Source organism: Urocitellus parryii, chromosome 8 (assembly GCF_045843805.1).
Source record: "Urocitellus parryii isolate mUroPar1 chromosome 8, mUroPar1.hap1, whole genome shotgun sequence".
Classification (NCBI taxonomy): domain Eukaryota; kingdom Metazoa; phylum Chordata; class Mammalia; order Rodentia; family Sciuridae; genus Urocitellus; species Urocitellus parryii.
In genome coordinates this window covers 52,848,400-52,868,312 of record NC_135538.1, presented here as the reverse complement: position 1 = coordinate 52,868,312, position 19,913 = coordinate 52,848,400, and the positions used below count along the sequence as shown (strand labels likewise).

General features: G+C 37.0%; 1 protein-coding gene across 1 annotated transcript; it reads right to left on the bottom strand.

Moving 5' to 3' along the window:
* Positions 1-2,402: 2,402 nt before the first annotated feature.
* Positions 2,403-19,459, bottom strand: Cd164 (CD164 molecule). Its single transcript, XM_077801615.1, has 6 exons — positions 18,221-19,459; positions 15,555-15,644; positions 13,488-13,562; positions 11,899-11,934; positions 6,483-6,539; positions 2,403-4,929 (listed from the first exon to the last, which is right to left on the bottom strand). Exons 1-6 carry the CDS (start codon positions 18,396-18,398, stop codon positions 4,763-4,765), a joined length of 603 nt encoding a protein of 200 aa, XP_077657741.1. The 5' UTR covers positions 18,399-19,459; the 3' UTR covers positions 2,403-4,762.
* Between the last annotated feature and the right edge of the window lie 454 nt (positions 19,460-19,913).

Genomic DNA, 19,913 nt, shown 5'->3' with positions numbered 1-19,913 from the left:
CACTAGGGCCCACCTCTTAAAGGTTCCAACCTCTCTATAGCACCACAAGCTTTTAACACATGGGGGACAGTCATCCAAACCACAGCAGTATACCAACAGAGAAATTTAAGTATTTGGTACAGCTACATACACTAATTTGGAAACTTGAAAAGACCTCCAAGTAGCAGCAGTAGAATGCATTTTGACATCACACACATAGTGAAAAAACAAACTTGTAGGAGGACTTACAATAGACAAGAAATGGAAACAACTGTGTCTAACTGATGGAATGAAGAAAATGCAGTACATATGCACAATGGAATACGATTCACTTAGGAATGAAGTCTTTTTCATTTGCAACAACATGGATGGAAGTGATTATGTTAAGTGAAATAAGCCAGACATAGAAAGACAAGTACCATATATGATCTCACTCATATGAAGGATCTAGAAAGGTTGATCTCACAGAAGCTGGGTGTGGAATGATGGCTAAGAGGCTGGGAGAGTACAGGAGGGGAAGGGGAGATCAATGGTACAAAGTTCAGCTACATAGGAATAAGAAGTTCTGGTGTACTATTGCATATTAGGATGACTTAAAAGACAGATAAATGTTTTCACCATCAAGAACTGTGTTTCACATAGATGTTTACCCTGATTTAAACATCTACACAAAATGCATGTTTTGAAACATCACATAGTATCCCATTAATATATAAATTTATGTATCCGCTAAAAAATAAATTCAAATATAAAAAGCAAAAAGTTGAAAACAACTAAGAGAAAATAATATTGTGGCAATGAATTACTGGAAATAATAAAAACTTGCAGAATGTTAAAATAAAAATTCACATCATATATTTTGTAAAGATAGGTATAATTATGTATGCACAAATTTTTGGAGGAAGAAGAGTTAATATATCAGTTAGTTTGTTACCTATAGAATGGAGGAGGGCAAGTGGATGGGACCAGGGATGGTTGAAGTAGATTTACACTACCTACAATATTTAGAAAAAAAGTTAAAGTGTATTTATGTATAGCTTGATAACTGAAAATGAGACATTAAAAAAGTCCTGTCTTGAAGCCAAGTGCAATGGCACATGCCTGCAATCCAAGTAACTTGGAAAGCTGAGGCAGAAGGTTCTCAAGTTCTATGCCAGCCTCAACAACTTAGCAAGACATTGTTGCAAATAAAAGGACTGGTGATGTAGCTCAGTAGCAAAGTACCCCTAGGTTCAATTCCCAGTATCCCCAACCCCAAACTAAAATCCCATCTTGAGAATTTTTCTTCTGGCTAAAATGAAGTGAGACTAGACATTCTGAAGCAACTAAAAAGCTGAACTAAATATATGAAAGGTTCCCTCTCCTCCGCCCCCAATACAATGGATATTAGGCAAATAATAGTGATCTCTAAGTCATAAAATAAGGCAGGGAGCCCAGGCAGGGCCCAGTTGACTTCCTTAGTTGAAGAGATGGAGCTGAAAATCACTGGAGGTGAAGGTAGAGAGTTCCATGGCAGAGGGCCAAAGGGCAGGTGCAGAGATAACTGGAGAAATCTGCAGAGGGGGCCTCTCAAATAGTAATTAACACATCCACAAGGAACTCTCCAAGGAAAAAGTTCAGAGGAAATGGTAACCAGGGCTCAACAAGGTTGGGATCAGAGCTGTTTCCTACCAGTCCATACTAGAAAGTTCATAATCTAAGAGGCACTGGACATGAGGAAAGAAGAGTCTTTCCTCACTCAGTACCACAATAATCACTCTTAGAACAAACACTGTTTTGTTCTCACCTCACAAAACATAAAAGACCCAAACTGTCTTCAGCTATTTGTCACAGAACAATGCTCAAGAATATTTATAGGAATACAAAAATATCCAGCACCCAAACTTACATTTGGCATCCAATAAAAAATTACCAAGTATGCAAAGCAACAGGAAATAATGACCCATACTATGCAGAAAAATCAATTAATAGAAACTTACCCAAATGTGAACATTAGCAAATATGGGTATTAAAAATTGTTACTGGCAATTTATATAAACTTTTAAAACTCCAGAACAATCGAGAAACATGGAAGATTTAAAATGACACCAATTGAACTATAAATAAAGACAATATCTGAAATGAAAAACATTCTATGAGATAAAAAACATAATGGTATTCTTGTCATAACTTCCTGGTAAACTTGGAGCTTCATTTCTATTATTTGTACAAGACCAATTTAACTGTCAATCCCATCATCCAACTACCATTTTTAAAGCTCTGTCCACCAATGACCAATTAACATTTTAGTTATCTGCTGGCCCACAGAAGCAATACAGACTAGACTATCCCTAACAGCATTAAATTGAATTAAATTAACTGAGCATTAAATTTCACAATCAAAATCCAACAATACACTTCAGTCAATAAAAAGGAGACAAAAATCAATAAACACGTAGATTTATTTTAAATCAGTTTGGTACATGATACAGATTGGTTTTGCAGTTTAAAATGAACTGAAATAGAAATTTCTAAATACAGCAGTGTCTGCCTGTGCAACAAATATCTATAAAGTAAAATAAGGCATTTGATAGACCTACATCTGCATGAACAAATCAGATGAAAAATCTGAGAAGATTTCATAATATACCTTCTGGATTAAAAAAACCCAAAAATTATTAATGGCTCAAGATACTACATTGCTAAAGGAAGGGGGGGGGGGAAGAGTCAGAAAAGGCTGAGTTCTGTTCCTAGAGCTCATCTGTAGACTTGCAAAATCTAACAACATTATGCTTTTGTTGTTAGAGGAGTGCTCAAAATTATAGAAGCTTCAAATCAAGTCATATTTTCACAAAGTTGCTACATATGCTGAAATTAACGTGTGGCAAGGTTATTCCAGGCAAATGATCATTATACACCGTAGCTAGTTTTTGCCACCTTGTGAGGAATGGGATTCTGTGAATTTTTCAAATGAATTCTACAGCACTCACTAAAAACTAACAGCCATGGCACCATAATAAATTTTGTGAGGTACCTAAATATTACTACTAATGGAAACACAAAAATGTGAGGTAATCTACCTTTTTCCAAAAAATCTTTGAAACCAGAGATTTTAAACAATTAAGGCACTTGAAAATATTAGGTATATGTACAAATGTGCAAGTAAAACAAACTTCAGCTGTACCAACAAGTGACCAAAAAAAAAAAAAAAAAAGCCCAGTAACTCTTCATTTTAAGAACCTTTAATATAATGACCTAAATACAAGTTTTGGTTTATGAAATGAACAAAGGCATTTGTCATTTCCCTATAAACTATTGAAAATCAAGTGCTAAACTCAGCCACTAAAGGCTTAAAAACAAACACACTTAAATGACCTAAAAAAGCAAAAGCCCATTTTAAACTAATTAAAGCCTCTGAACTAATCCAATGTGTCAAAGAAAAGGGAGAAGCAACCCTCTAAAAGTAAGAAGACTAGTGCTTAAGAAACTGTAGAAACAAAAATATGTATGCTTATTTATATTATGGAAGTTGAAACGAAGAAAGAAGGAGAAGAGGAGGGGGAAAAGTGGAAGTACAGTCTACACATCTAGGGCAAGCATCATTAAAAATCTATAGTAATCTGATAAAAAATCCTTAGATTTTCCGAAATTATACTGATCACATCTGCCATCTGAAAACTTAAAATGATTGTCTTATTTAAAGAGCTAATAAATGATTCTTTCTTTTTTACTTCATGAAAGTAGTTACTTTTCAGGTAAGCTTGGTATAAATCCTTTCAAGGTTCATAGTGTTAAGATATTTTTTTGAACACAAAGGAAATATAATTTTATCATAATTCTTTTCAACAGCCCAAAGAAAAATGTTGCGAAATTCAATGTGAAGCTTTTAAACTTTGTAAAATAGTAATTAGCATAAGTTTCTCAGCTCTGGGGAAAAAAAAATAGGTATGCTTTTAATTTAAATATTAACAGTATGATATCTAAAAGCAGATTTACTACTGCTTACATCAACAGTTACAATCTCCAAACCGACTTTTATCTTCCTTAATATCAAAGAACAAATCACAGATTTTAAGTTCAGCCTACTTTTCAGTCTGACTTTTAAGGCACTGTTCTTTATTTTCTCAGTGATATAAGGTGCTTTTTTAAGTATGAATAATATCCTGTTAAACATTAATGGTCTGTATCCTTTCCATTCATTTCTTTAAATCTGGAATGTAATTCCCCATGTAGCATGTTATTTCTAATGTAGAAAAAAATAACTTATCAAGCACAAAATTTTACTCTATGGATACAGTTTAGTACTACTAAATTAATAAATTTATTCCACCTTTGAAATGATAGCCAAAAATCCACCTGATTTGATGCTCATTTGGCACACCTTCTCAATTCTGGCCACTAAATTACATCTTGAATTAGCATAAAAATAATGCAGCTTTCAGGCTTTAAGATAACTTAAACTGCCAAGAGTCAGGAGGTTGTCTGCACCAGACAATATTCTCCATCACTTATAGAAAGTTACATTTGGCATGAACAGAAACATAATCCCACAGCAGCAGCCATTGAAAATAAAAGACGACAGCCACAAGGATTCATGCAGAATATTTTTTAAATATTCCTGTTAAGTAAAACATTAACTGATTTTTCTTCAGGGATGATGTTCCAAAATATCCTATATGCATCCTTTGGAAATTTAAAGATCCTGGAATAGTGTCTTCCATGTAGGACTTCTTGTAAGATAGTATTTTGGTTTCAGTGAGTTACACAAATGAACTCCCAGTCCTTGTTAATTTAATGGGTCTGCTTACAAAGTATGGTAATTTCGTTCTTTAGATTTGCAGAACTTATAGAGAAAGAAAATTACAGCCTGCACGCCCAAAACAAGGACAATTCCTCCGATGAAACTGGCTGCATCAAAGGTAGACTTCCGTGCAGGTTGTGAGGTTGGAGCCAAAGTGGTATTTGTTGCATCTGATATGATAAAAGAAATAACAATCCTTAGCAAGTCTTGTGATCCTCTAACATAATTACAAGACCCACCTGAGCTTCTGTTTGGCCATGTCAAATTCCATAAAGCATTTCCTTTCAGGTCAAATCTTTACACTAGAACTTATCTCTAACTGAGGAAGACAACTACTTTTCAATTCCATTCATTCTGTCCATAGATATCAAGCGGTTATGCTGCTATATAATGCTTCAAATATGAAAAAACATAAAATCATTTATTTTTCTGGTATATAAATTATGCCCTGGTAACTTTAAACACTTTCAAAATATACAATAATTTTTGTTAGACAATATTTTTTGGCTAATTGCTTGAGTAAATACTAATGTTTTCGTTAAAAATTCATGATATTTGAGTTTTACTACCTATTACAAAGGTAAACAAAATTCAGTTGCGATTCTTCAAGTTATGAAAACCTAATTTATGATTTCAATAAGCAAAATAATTCATGAATAAAAGCATCTTAAATAACAGTTTTGCAATATAAGTATTACCAAGCCATAAGGAAAAAGAACATGAAAATTAGAATTTCTTTTAAAGGAATAAAATGTTTCAAGAGGAAACTGAAAAAAGTAGCATCCATTAAAAGCATTTCATACTCGAAATAAACTTTAATTTTTTCTTAAAATATCATAGGAAAACTGGTTCTTGTGGTTATGTAAGTTGGCCACTTTCAAAATTAATCACAACTGGGGACACAGCTCATTGATAGAGTACTTGCTTAGCATGCACAAGATACTGGATTCGATCCCTCGCACCAAAACAAAACCAAACCCAAAATCGATTACAACTGTTTTCTATTTCTTGTGAAGACAGAATGCCCTCACTGAAACTGAAAGGAAGTATAAGCATGAAGCTTGAGGTATCACAAAAAACAGGTAAGATTTCTCAGCACCAAAACAGCAGTTTAGGCCAGATAGAGGGGTGCATGCCTATAATCCCAGCAACTGGGGAGGCTGAGGCCCTAAGTAACTTAGTGAGATCCTGCCTCAAAATAAAAAATAAAATGGGCTGGGGATATAGCTCAGTAATAAAGTGCCTCTAGGTTAAATTCCCAGGACCAAAAAAAAAGTTCAAAACAGCAGTTTAAAAGGTGGTTAAGAAAAAACAGCAAGGTGCATAACCAGTAGTGATTGTGGCTTTTTAGACCACTCTTGGTAAAAATAATAGTGCTGTATAATCACTTAAATTGTGATGGTCTAATATAGCACACAAACAATCCCTTTAATTAACTGGTAGCCACAAATCAGATTTCACAACTTTTTAAGTTATACTGAAAAGTTTTGGAAAACATTATTATTAATTCTTACAGTGTCAGGCCAAATGTTGATTAATCATTTAGAAACTTGAAGAGGATTCCCAGTAGAGGTATCATCATTGCTTAAACAGCTGATTACTGTGGCCCTTTAGTTAAGAGATGAGTTTCAATCCATAAAACTGGAAACTGATGGCAAAAAAAGTGAAAAGCAACATTGTATACACACCTAACATCACTATTAGTTTAAAAAGCTTCAATTACCTGATGTGGTAACTGTGGTGGAATATGTAGAAGAGGAAGGCAGAGTTGTGACTTTAGCTGGAAGGAAAACAAAACATATTAAAAAAACACACAAAAACCAAAAAACTTTTTTCTAAATTCCCAATTGTCTAACATCTACCTCTTAAAAGTAATGCTACCAATTTCAAAATGCTTTGAATTCTTTGACAATAGAAGCCTAATTTCAGTTAAAGGTTTACTAACAAATCTACCCATCCAAGAAAACTAGCATTTAAATGAATTTGAAAACATCCAGTAGTCATAAAATTGTATTTAAGTTAAAACCTATGTATGTATGAGTATAAAATACATCAAGTTTGCAAAAAGACAAAGGGCAAGAATACTTAGGAGAGGGGATTAAGAGGTTCTTTGTAAATAATCTTGCTTCTACGACAAAAACTATTAATCATGGTAAGAAATAACTGCAATCTAGTATTTCTTATGCAGGTACCAAGATTTGCCTCTTCACTTCAGGGGTTTACAAACCTTTCTCAAGGAGCAGATAGTAAATATTTGAATCCTTGTGCACCGTGTAACACAAAACAGCCTAAGACAACATGCAAATCAATGAGCATGTTGGGATCCAATAAAGCTTTATTTGTAAGAACAGGTGCCCTTGTTGCCCAAATTTAGAAAGAGCTCAAGGGTAAGCTCTGGTCTATCATACTGCCAGAGACCAAAATACTACTTGATGACGTCTCTAAAAAAATGTACTGAGAAGAATTAGTTCGGATATAAAATTGTTTCAGGAACTTAAGTACCCTATTAAGTGAACTTCAAACTACTAATGCCTATTACCAAGTACCATCAACAAAGGTGCACATACCAATATTAGAAAGGAAGAACTGAACATAATTCATGAAAATTAACATTTTCTTAAGAGTCAAATGACTCAAGAGCTCCGAAAGGTTGTCAAAGCTCACTGGACCACTTGTGAAGTTGTCTTTAAAAAGTTAGGGTTCAATTTCATTTTTTTGGAAAGAAGGTAAAACTCTAGGCAAAGGCTACAGGAATAAGAGTTCCTTATCATGTCCCAAGAAATGTTGTTAGGCTTCATGATATAGGGGCTTCAAGATGAAGATGTGCTTACATGCTGGGCAGCTAAGGATGATCTGGAGGGCAGATGAGGAAGATCCATTACATGAGGCTTATGTTTTTTAAAAATGTAAGGGGCTATAGTTTTTGCACTGTTTCAGAAAAGGATTTCACAACTAAAGAAAATATGACATCAAAATGCTCCCTTCTTTTAAAATATATAAACTGGGATGAAAAGATAAATAAACAAACTGGGATGTATGGCAGTTTGGAATTTTCCTATCTTTTATTCATGTGTCCCTCTCCATCTCAGAGAATAAAGTTCATAAATACTGGAACTGGTTTTGGTACTGATATTCTACTGTTTGGCACTGAGAAAGTATGATTCTCACTTAACACTTTCAGGGCATAAAGACTGCATCCTGATAGCAACATGTATATTTCGTTGACAAATGCTTGGGTATCATTATCGAATCATTGAAATTTCACACTATACCCCACAAATACGGACATTTCAAGTCGGTTAAAAATATATTCTTTTTTTTTTTTTAAAAAAAGAACACTAACTGAATAGACTTCAAAGGGATATGCTTAATCCATAAAAGGAGTGTCAAATACATGTTGATGAAACAGAAATGAAGCAATTTTTTATTGTATTATATTATCTTTTTAAAACAACCAAAAATTTCTCAATAGGAATAATTATCTCCCAAATTCCACCCATAAGAGGAAGCTCTGTACTTGAAGAGTAATTATAAACCAAGAGTGGGCTTGACAGCTTCAAAACAAAGAATATCACTAAAAGGTACAGAAGTAGAGAGACCAGGTCTCTCACACAGGCAGATCTTTCATATCCCAAGGTTAACAGGATCCTAGAAGGTTAACGTGTTCTAATTTTTACAGAACCACAAGTAAACAGGGAGTTTAATTAATGTTTCTGAAAGCTCTAGCCAAGTTTCTTTCACTAGTAATGATACTAAGAGAAACTAGTAGATGATTGCTAGTCCCACGGATGGGTATGTTCATACACACTTGTAGCTTTCTGTTCTTGCCTGGAGCAATGCTGTATACACTTTTATCCAACTTGCTCTTAACTGAACAATTCTCTCATTTCTCCATTTTTTTTTTTGGGGGGGGGACCTGGGAATTGAACCCAGGGGTGCTTAACCACTGGGCTACAACCTCTCCCCCCAAGCCCTTTTTATTTTGAGACAGGGTCTTATTAAGTTGTTGAAATCCTCACTAAGTTGTGAGGCTGGCTTTGAACCTGCTATCCTCCTGCGTCAGCCTCCTGATTGTGAACATCTTACAGAGAAATATCTGGTCTTATTTCTGACAGGGCTGATACTTATATAGGATTCCTAGATTAGAAGGTATGGTCATTTTAAGGCTAATTATTATATCCTTCAAGCTTTTTGTTAATTTGTATGTCTTTTATATAACCAAAACAAATGAACAATAAAAGGCCTTACAAATTAAAGATGCTATAACTTTTCAATCTTAAAACACCTTTACTAATTTTGTTTGACAATGTTAAGGGGAAAAAAAAATCAGCAAATTTGCTATTTGACTTTCACGATCTGCTCTCGAACATGGTAAAACATTCTTTTTTGTATATAAGCAAAACATTTACACATTTTTAATTTTGAGAACAGTACTATGTTGACAATATTTACAAAATAAGGCAATACTTAGGGAATACGCATCTATTGATCTACTATATGTTCTTAAAAACAACAAAAGCTGGACACAGTGGCACATGCCTGTAAATCTGAGAGGCTGAGGCAAAAGGATTGAAAATTCTACATCGTTTTAGGCAATTCAGTAATATCCTGTCTCAAATAAAAAATTTGGGTTGGGGATATAGCTGAATGGTAGAGCTGCCGTGGGTTCATATCCCAGTACCTGGGGTTGGAGGGTTGGGGTAGGGAACACCACCATAAAACAAAAACTTCATAGGTGGTGATAAAGAGAATTTAGAAAATACAATGAAGATATATCTCCAAAATAATCTGGTCATTCCATTGTTAAAATAGATATTATTTGTACTGGAGGGGTATTATAATTAACCCAACTGCATACTTTCCACACACACACAAAAAAAATCAAGTTTTCTTTGCAGCACTGTTTCCTTAACTATCTCATAATTTACCTCTTGCTCCCTTTAGCAGAAGCAATATACACAAAACCACGGAAAAGAGACCTCCTAAGGATTTTCAATTAGTAAGCACCAACTGATGGCCATTTTCTGTAAGCAAACTCTGGCCTCCTCCTATCCTACAGAACCAAAGACAGAAAAAACAAGAGACCCATGGCAGTTCACAGGAGGACCCAGGGTGAAGCAAGCTGCAAAGAAACTACATTAAGAGCAGATTCATAGGAGAAATTAAATGAACCCAAGTGCTTTGGGGAAAATTGTCTTCCCTTATTTTCCTTCCTGTGCTTATATTGCAACTTTGGGAAATTAGCTTCCTCTCAACACTCCAAATTTAGCAGCCTTTAACATCATCTTTCGTCGATGATTTCTAACAAGTGCTTGGTTTTTGAACAAACCATTGTGTAAGTTACAGCATTAGAATACTTCTATGGCATAAGAATTTTCATTGTAGCTGATTTTGAGTTACCAAAATGACATCACTGAAGTCAGAGTTAGAGACACTGTGTATACGTGGTTAGCAAAAGGTGGTCCATCAAGATCCAACACAAACTGCCCGAGTCTTTCAAAATGAGTTCTTGTCCTTGTTACAGCATTTCACTACTTTTTCCTTTGAAAAACTACGTTTACACCCATACACTGTTAATTTCTTGGACACACTTCTCTGGGATTTCTTACTTTCATGCCCATCCCTACCCAGTTCTCTTCCCAAACCCTAGTCCTCTTGCCACCCCTTAGGCAGTACTGTCCCCTAGAGTTTGATCCTTAAACCCACCCTCCATATGTTCCTCCAGCAGCCTCTACTACTATCTATGATTGTTGTAATTTTAGCCAAGAACTCTCTTCAGGATTGGTATCCTGAAAAAAATTCCCAAAGATAGCCTCAAATGCATTGTGCTTCCTCCTTCTTGCTGACTTTGGTAAAACATCTTTTCCATTCCACCTCCCACACCCTCAGTCATCAAGCCTTAATCCTTGCACTTTCTAAGCCTTTTTGCATGCATCTACAGCTCTTCCTTATTGGTATTCTAAATTACTATATCAGAGTACCTAATTTCCATGAATCCACTTTAGTGGTCTTCTACTACTCTCCACAGGCCAGAGTTAATTAAGTCTTTTTATTAAAATGCAAGTCTGATCATATGACCTACATGCTTGAAATCTTTCAAGATAACATCTAAATCTACCAGCAAGGGATATAAAAGCATTTCCCAATCCCACTGTTGACTGTCCAGCTTACTGTCATTTTGTACCAGACACTCCTTAAGCTCACTATACTCACATATTCTTAATATGTGCTAACGACCCTGCTCTGTCTGGAAAGCTTTCCCCATGTTTTACCAGCATCATTTCAGTCAGTCAGTCAACATCTCCCACAAGCTGTCATCTTATCCATTGTACCACCCAACACACATATATCACCTTCCTACAAACTCTCCAACACACTATGCTTACTGACCTTATTCACCATTTCTACAAAAATGCTAGCTTACTTTTGCCTTCTTTTATTATCTCCTAATATTTGTTCTGGAATAGATGTGTTTAATATTGGCAAAATATAGTATTTACTCTTCCTATCAAATCAGACTGAGGATGTGGTAGAAAATGTTATTAATGGAAATGAGAATCACAAATATTCCTGAAAAGCAATTCAGTACTGAGCCTTAATCATGCCCTCTGCCCTAGGAATTGATTTTGACTCAATTCCATCAGACTGCAAATAGACATAGACAATGAAATAACACAACTGTCCAACCGAGAGCACAATGAATAATGTACCACAACTTTAAGAAAGAAAACAATACCAAAGTATATGAGCATACCATCCACTTCATAACAAGTATATTTATTTAAACAAACACACAGAAAAGATAGGAAGAAATTAATCACTGAAAATTTTCTGGTGTATCTCTGGATGACTGTGGAGATTTAAACTTCCTTTGCATTCCTGTATTTTTCAAGATATCTACAACATCCATAAAATGTATGGATAGCAAATCTAATAAGATTCACTGTATGTAGAACACTGGAGCAATGTTACTGTCACAAACAGTACATATTTATGTAGCTATTATGGTCCAACACTAAATAAATCTTTAAAATTATACTAACAACTTTTAGGTATTTAATTATTAAAAAGTTACCCATCAAGAGAGTTTAAAAAACCTGAAAGATGAAGTCAGAAAAGAATCAAACATCTTGAATTACCTGTAGAATTAGTTGGCACTGGAGTCGTAGTAGGCACTATAAAAATAAAAAACAATATACTTCAAAGTTGTCTAAAATATTATAATCTTAACACAATTTTACAATCTGCAATTTAAATATGTTTTTACAATATAAATACAAATAGAAAAGAATGACCATTTCCCCCGCCTAATACCACTATCCTCTTCTTTACAAATAGAACCACCATTTCTTAGCCTCTCCTGCCACTAAGTAACCAACTTCTACCAAGCACCTTTATTAAGGTAGATACAGGCTCTCATTTTCCTTCCCCTTTTCTGGTAGCAGAAAAATTAACATGATAGCTAGAATATGAGCATTGACCTTGAGGAATGACAGAGTGAAAACTAAAATGAATGTGGGTCCCTAATGGCTGTCACTCTAGACCTCTAACTGCACTCTAGTCCAGACTTCCTTTACATCAGAGAAAAAAATCTGTCCCTGCTTAAACCACTATAATTTGATGGGATTATGTCACAGAGAGCAAAACATAGTTCTAACTACTACATTATCAAATAAACGTTACCTTTTCAATTTTTCTTTAAATTGATAGTTTAAAAAATATTTTACTTAAGAAAAAAAATATTTTATGTAATCTTGTCTCCAAGCAATTTATGAAATCAAAGGCTTGACAATTCGTTTTTTCTAATACACATTAAAATAACTATTAAAATGTATGTCCGCATCCCACCTAATCTACATTTTACAGAGTAAAACACACCTAATGCTAATGAAAGCCCCAGTTATAAAATTCATGTTGTGATGGGGAAATCCTGTCAAAGACTGTCTGTGAAGGTTACTGACACACTCCACAAAATTAATTATCTATGTGCCAAATTAGGAATCTTTCCCATTAATTTATACTCTTTTTAAAAGAACAGCTGTTTCAGTTAGGCACTGTGGTGCACGACTGTAATCCTAGCAGCTAGGAGGCTGAGGCAGGAAGATAGTGAGTTCAAAGCCAGCCTCAGCAAAAAGCAAGCTGCTAAGCAACTTAGTGAGACCCTGTCTCTAAATAAAATATAAAATAGGGCTGGGGATTGTGGCTCAATGGTTGAGTGGCTCCGTGAGAGAGTGCCCCTGATACAAAAAAAAAAAAAAAAAAAAAAAAAAAAAAAAAAAAAAACCCCAAAACAAACAGCTGTTTCAACTACAAATTTTAATGATTTGCAGGGCAAAGAAAAATCAAGTTCTTCAAAGTAAAACTGTAAAAAGATGAACACAGAAGTTTATTTAATCATAATACAAACTATGCTGGAGACTAAAATGTGACATTACTAGAGCCTATAAAATACAAATAAAGATGGGGTGGCTAAACTTCAGTGAATTCCAGGGGAGAGGGGACAAAAGAAAAAGAGTAAAAATATCTATACACTTATATCACTCCAAAGTATAGTTATGTCATTAAAGCTTCAAAGTACCATTTCATCAATCAATATGAATATGCCATTTATAACCAAATTTCTAATATTAGAATTATAGCAATGCTAACAAAACATTGAAACAAGGCTTTGAGATAATTATTTATCCCGCTGTGGCCATTAGCCCCAGCAGACAATGTGAAGACTTACCAGAACAGAAATCAGTGTTGTTCCCGATGCTACAATTACTAACTGGTGGGTTATATGAACAGCGGCTCATATTTGCTATGGAAAAAAGAGACAAAAAACACCAGTTACTCACATCTTTGAATTTGCTACTAAGCTCTGTAAGAATTCAAAATCCTGACATAAATACTTTAAAAGTCCACAGACTAATAAATACTATTTTCCATTTCTAATTTTCTTAGAGATACGACACAGGATCCCTCCAAATTACACCCTTTTAAAAAATCTTCATGAGTATACAGATAAATCTGAAACAATTAGATCTCAGAATTGTGATACAAACTACTACACAATCAATAGAGACAGTCAGAAATCTACGAAAGAGGATGGAGTTGGTAAGACGTTGTCAAGGTCTTTTAATAAAGGATTAAGTAAACAGGAGGTGCTCCATAGCAGCAAGGGAACCTCTGTTCCAGCCCTCCCCACTTTATTCCTTTGTAATGTCTTTCTCTTTTTTTTTTTTTTTTTGGTGGTCCTGGAGATTGAAACAAGGGCCCTGCCCAAGACAAGCTAGACAAGTGCTCTTTTAGTGAGTTACATCCCCAGCCCCTTCTATACTTTTTTTTTTTAAATATTTTTTTAATTGTAGGTGGACACTATATCTTTATTTTTGCTTATTCATTTTTATGTGGTGCTGAGGATTGAACCCAGGGTCTCACACTTGGGAGGCAAGCATTCTACCACTGAGCTACAATCCCAGCCCCACTTCTGTACTCCCTAACATAGCTTTCCTGTATCGACAGACTTGGAGCAACAGGGGGCTGATTGCACTGTGAATGCCTATAATCCCACTTGGAAGGCTGATGCAGAAAGATTGTAAATCAGGGCCTAGCTTCAGCAACTTAGCCAGATCCTGTCTCAAAATAGATTTTTTTTTTTTAAATGTTGGGGATATAGCTTAGTGATAGAGCATATCAGAGCGTATTAGTATGTTCTAGGCCCTGGGTTCAATTCCTAGCATTTCTCTTTCTCTCTGTGTCACATACACACAGAGAGCAGGTACAACCTTGAATTTAATGTTATAATCTAAAGTGATTTACGTAACAAAAAAGTTAATTTAGCCCCAAATCAATACCTTAGTTTAAAATAGCTTTTTGAACTTTATGTGACATAAATTCTTCAACTATTAAATTTCCACTGAAGAATAAAGCAACGTAACATGTGATCTTTCATTAAAAAAAAAAAAAGAAAATGGCTGTTTTGTCGATAAGATAAAAATATGCAAGCTGGTCCAGTGGCACTTGCCTGTAATCCCAGCTGCTCAGAGGTGAGGTAGGAAAGAGGGTTTCGAGTTCAAAGTCAGCCTCAGCAATGGTTAGGCACTAAGCAACTCAGTGAAGCCCTGTCTCCACATAAAATACAAAATAGGTCTGGGGATGTGGCTCAGTGGTCATGTGATGCTGATTTCAATCCCCAGTACCCCCCCCACAATAAATGGCAACCACATTTATATTAAAAAATAAAATAAATAATTAATGTGATAAATCCATGATTCTAGCAAAAATTTTATCCACATTTCAAGGTACTGCTACCTAGCTCTTTATTCCACAAATGTTCATAAAGTTAACTTAAGAGAACAAGAAACAATCAACTCTCTATTACTCTCTTATATCTAAGCATCCAACAAAGTTTCATAAGGTCTCTTTATAGTCACCTTGCAGGACATACACAGATACATCTCAGGTTTCAAAGAAAATTACAAAATTTTCACAGCTAATTCCAGCATAAATAGGCACCATATACAAAGACCTAAAATCTCTCTTCCTTTAAAAGCTATTGAGCTTTAATTATCAAGTCGAAGAAATCTACGGAGGTATGGAAAACAAGAGATTTTCAGAGGAGTGTTAAGCAACTGGCATTTTCAAGTATTGGATTTGCTAAATAAATAGTGCACATTATAATAAATGATCTACAGGATCTTCAAATGTTCAAGAATATACTGTAGTGGTTTTAAAAATGTTATATAACAAAAACAATTTTGCATTCTCAAAATTACAGCAACAACCCCCCACCCCCCACCCATTTTCTTACCTTCTTTACATTCTATCCAAGAGCAGGTGGTATTGTTAATGCTAACATTTACACAGGAAGCACAGCTGTTCTGTCTTTCACAGGTTTCTTCTGGGGGTGGGGAAAGGAGAAGAAATGTATGAAATCAATGAACTGGTATCTAATTTGAGTTCCTTATCATCTTTAAAAAAAACCAAATGAACATTATATACAGTACCACAAATTAATAATTCAGAAAAACGGTAAAACTTTGTAAACTGGTATACTAAAAAATTTCAATTACATTAATGAAGCCATTAAGTTAACTCAAAAGAAGCACAATCTAGTGGGCCTGCTCACTATTGAGGTACCTATCAAACAATCCTTTTTCACAGGGCTACTATTTAAAAGATACCCACATTTATTCAGGGTTTCTTGAGGCATTTTAAGAAGCCCTTAAAAAAAAAAAAAAAAGGCACTCGCCTGTAACCCCAGTTGCTCGGAGGGTGAGGTAGGAAAGAGTGTTTCGAGTTCAAAGCCAGCCTCAGCAATGGTTAGGCACTAAGCAACTCAGTGAGGCTTTGTCTCCACATTAAATACAAAATAGGGCTGGGGATGTGGGAAAAAGGCTGTGAGACCAACATTAAGGAAACAGAAGGAAATTGCTGCCCTGAAACATCAAATGACACAGGAATTTTTAACAAATTATTTATTACAGATTAAACTGAAACTCTGCTGGTGCCATTCTGAAAACAAGTTAACTTCCCAGAGATTCACAATTCAAAATGTGAATCCACTGTTCACAGGGTTCTTCACTACTGGAAACAACAGCTCAAGAAGTTAGAAAGATGTTTGTCAAGAGTTTAAGTCAAATGGTCCAGAAATGAACTCCAAGGGTAATTACAATTAATGTCTAGATAAACAAATGGATTATAGAACTGGGCTTTATTATCTAGAAACTAGATGCCTCCAACCTTTTTACTTTCCCCCTTGTCTAAAAATCAGCTCTGCAGAGGCACTGCCTTTCAATACATTATTTGCATTTATTGAAAACTAGGTGCCCTGGGTGTGGGGTGTTCACAAAGTAAAAATAAGTTCTTCACAACTATGCTACTTGCTTACCAACTGTTTAAAAAGCTTTTATGGTTAATGGTGGGAGTAACAGAGTGAATGATATTTATATAATGAACTGAATGTGCTACCTTTCAGACTATGGCTTATCCAACTATGATTTCCAGAAAATACAAATTATCCCCTTTGCATGTGTATCTCAATCACACAAAAGAATTAACTTATTTCGAAGCATCTTTTTAAAAAAACAAAAAACAAACCACACACTAGTGAAACTGCCAAGTAGGCAGAACAATAAGAAAAAAAAAAAGATCTGCTCTATCATCTCAAACATTGTGCTGTTAGAATTGTCAGTACTGCATTGCAATTTACTTTCCTCATTTAAAAATCTTTGTATTTTACCAAATCTGACTTTAACAACAAAAAAGATATTGATATTATCACATATTTCATTATATTAAAGTTTATAAGATATTAAAACTAGGGAAGACAATGTAGAATAGTATGATCAACATCACAGTAAGTCATTGCTTCAGCAATCCTTCGGTTAAGAAGCCAAGTTACCTATTTCTCCCGTATTAACCGGAATAACCAAACGTAGTAGATTACAGATTTTTAAACTCTAGTATTTTTTCAGCCTTGTTTATCTCAAATTTATCTCCTCCCTCTTTTTTGTGTAGTCATATGCCAACTTCAGGTTCAAATTCTGGGTATGCCTTAAATAATCCTACTTCACTAACAAAAACAGCTTTTTAAGGAAAGCTGTTCCTTGATGGGGCTTTCAGAAAATCTACAGATTGGGTTCCAATCCAACTCGGTCCCGGAGAGTTCCTGTATCTCGGTTTCTCCATCTAGCTCAGTATCACCACGCATCTTCTGGCTTCGCCTTAAGTAATAAAAGACATCCATGCGAAACACGAAGTACTCGTGGGGTTCTTTTCTTCCTTTGCATGTAGTATGGAATGTGAACTTTTCACAAGTTACTCTCTCAGATCTCAGCTACATCTCCTACTTACATTAGTTACACGGTCAGATCTCAGCTAAGTCTCCTACCTATCTGCAAAATCAAGGTGATGAAATTTCAGGAGACAATTTCGCAGATCCAAGTCTGAGACATGAACGCTTATTAATTAACCTTTAAGTTTCTCTTCCCCCTTTCACCAATTTCTGGACAAATCTCTCTACGGAGAGAGGCCCTGGTGGGGGTGGGTTAAACGACTAGTTCCAAGGAAAGAGAAGTTCGGTCTCCCAGCCAACTTCGGAGGCGCGTCGCTTCGCCCCATCATCATTAAGCCCACAGTTGCCACCGCGCAAGGAAGCCACGTCCCCTCTTCCGAGCCTACGGTAAGGATGGGGATTACAAGGCACTTTTAAAAAGCACCTCTCCTTGCAACGCTTGGGAATCACAGCAGCCCAACGGCCGCGGGGGCCCTCCGATCTCCTTCCCGCCGGGCGTTCCCTACCCGCCCGGCCACACCGCGCCCGACCGCGACCGGACCTGGGCGGGCCGCCATGTTGCCTAAGTCGCCGCCGCCGCCCCCGGAGCGCTGTCCGCCGGGCCCCGGCTCCGTGCGTCCCGGAGAGGGCTCACTCCGCGGGGCAGACGAAAGCGAGAAGCCCACTGGGCTGGCGCTCACCTGGTCCTAGAGTGGTGACCGGCGGGGCAGGCGTCGCCGGCGTCGGGGCCACCTTGGTGGTTGCTGAAGAGTTTGATTCAGTCTCTGTTGGAGTCACGGACGAGTTCTCCGCAGACAGCACGCAGACCACAAACAGGCAGGTGGCTGCCCAAAACAGACGGCTGGAGAACCCGAACATCGTGTCTTCTGCGGTGGCGTCCTGGAGAAAGCTGCAGCATACAACGCGCAGTCGGTCCCTCAGTCCCCTGCGGCGCCGCCTCCAAGACTTCGCCCCCCTCGGGAGTGCGCTGGGGTCACGTGGGGAGCTTCAGACCGCGGCGTGAGGGGCGAGCCGCAGCGGAGGCGGGGCGCGGGCGAGACCAACGGGAATTCTAGGGGGGAGCAGGGATGTTCAATGGAAGCTTCAGTGAGACCGTACTAAAGGGTGAAAACGGTCATGCGCAGAAAATCGGCTCCCTTATTTTCAGATTACCACACCGAATGCAATTGGTTTGTTTCTCGTATGGAAGTCCTTCACTCTGGCTTGGATGGAACAACCCACGTGACGTGGCGAGCAGCGTCCACCTGAACGTCCTGCGAGGCGTCATTCCGTGGCCCCACGTGACCAGCTAGACCGCGCCTCCGGGATCCGAATTACCCGGCGGAAGTTGTTTGTCCCTTGCACGTGGAACTTGGATAAGTTTGTGTTATATTCTGTACTGCCCCGTCACCAGAGTGCTAATGTGTATCCTCAGAAGGAGCCGGGCTTATTTTCTTGATTGATTTTTGCTGGAATAACCCAGTTTGGGGACTCTCCGCGGTAATGAAGGCACCACGTGGTTAAACAGTCTTTAATCTGTCGCCCACGTAGTGCGAGCCACTTTGCACCGAATACAGCCTCCTGCCGACCTTTGTCTCACTTTCGCAGCCTGACTTTAGGATTGCTGTGTCAGTAAACGCAGTGGCAAGTCTGCCTCAACTTCACCACTTTGTCGTCAGAAACAGGCGGTCTGAGTTGAAAGGCCATTGGGTTGGTTTCCACCCGCACATCATGGGTAAGGAAATTGAGACTTAGGAATCGCCTGGCATCAAAGCTGGATTTTGCAGTGCCTAAACATAGAGTTGCCTGGTATCCGAGTTGGATTTTGCAGGGCCTTTTCTGGAGCTGATCTTTCAGTAAGCTTGAGCGCCACCTGGTGCTGAATCTCAAAAAATGCAGTACTTCATAGGCTTCTATTAAGTGGTAAAAGTTAAGACTTTAAAAGCTGTATTTAATGCCGCTGTTTCCGCGTATTTATTCTAATAAAATAATATTAATTGCTTTTATGAGGTATGTTTTGCTGTGCCACAAACACCCAGAGCGATGATGGCAGAGAAGTATTTAATCTTTTTTTTTTTTTTTTTTCTGCTTAAGGTTAGAAGCTTTTATTCCTGCCTGGAATCTCAAATCAGTGTAGCCCTTGTGTGCCCTCATGACTGTGAACTAACATCAGCTGATCCAACCTATGGCCAGGCCAGAAGTGTGAGTGCAGTTTAGAAAATGAGGAACCACCATCAGGACTTCCAAACAAACAAACGTCCAACCTTCGCCCAGGATTCACATATCATGTTTGGCACATGACTACACCCAAGACTAAATGAAAGCATAGGCAACTTTTTTTTTTTTTTTTCATGATTAAAAATATAAAAATCCTGTTTTTCTCCTCATACCCCA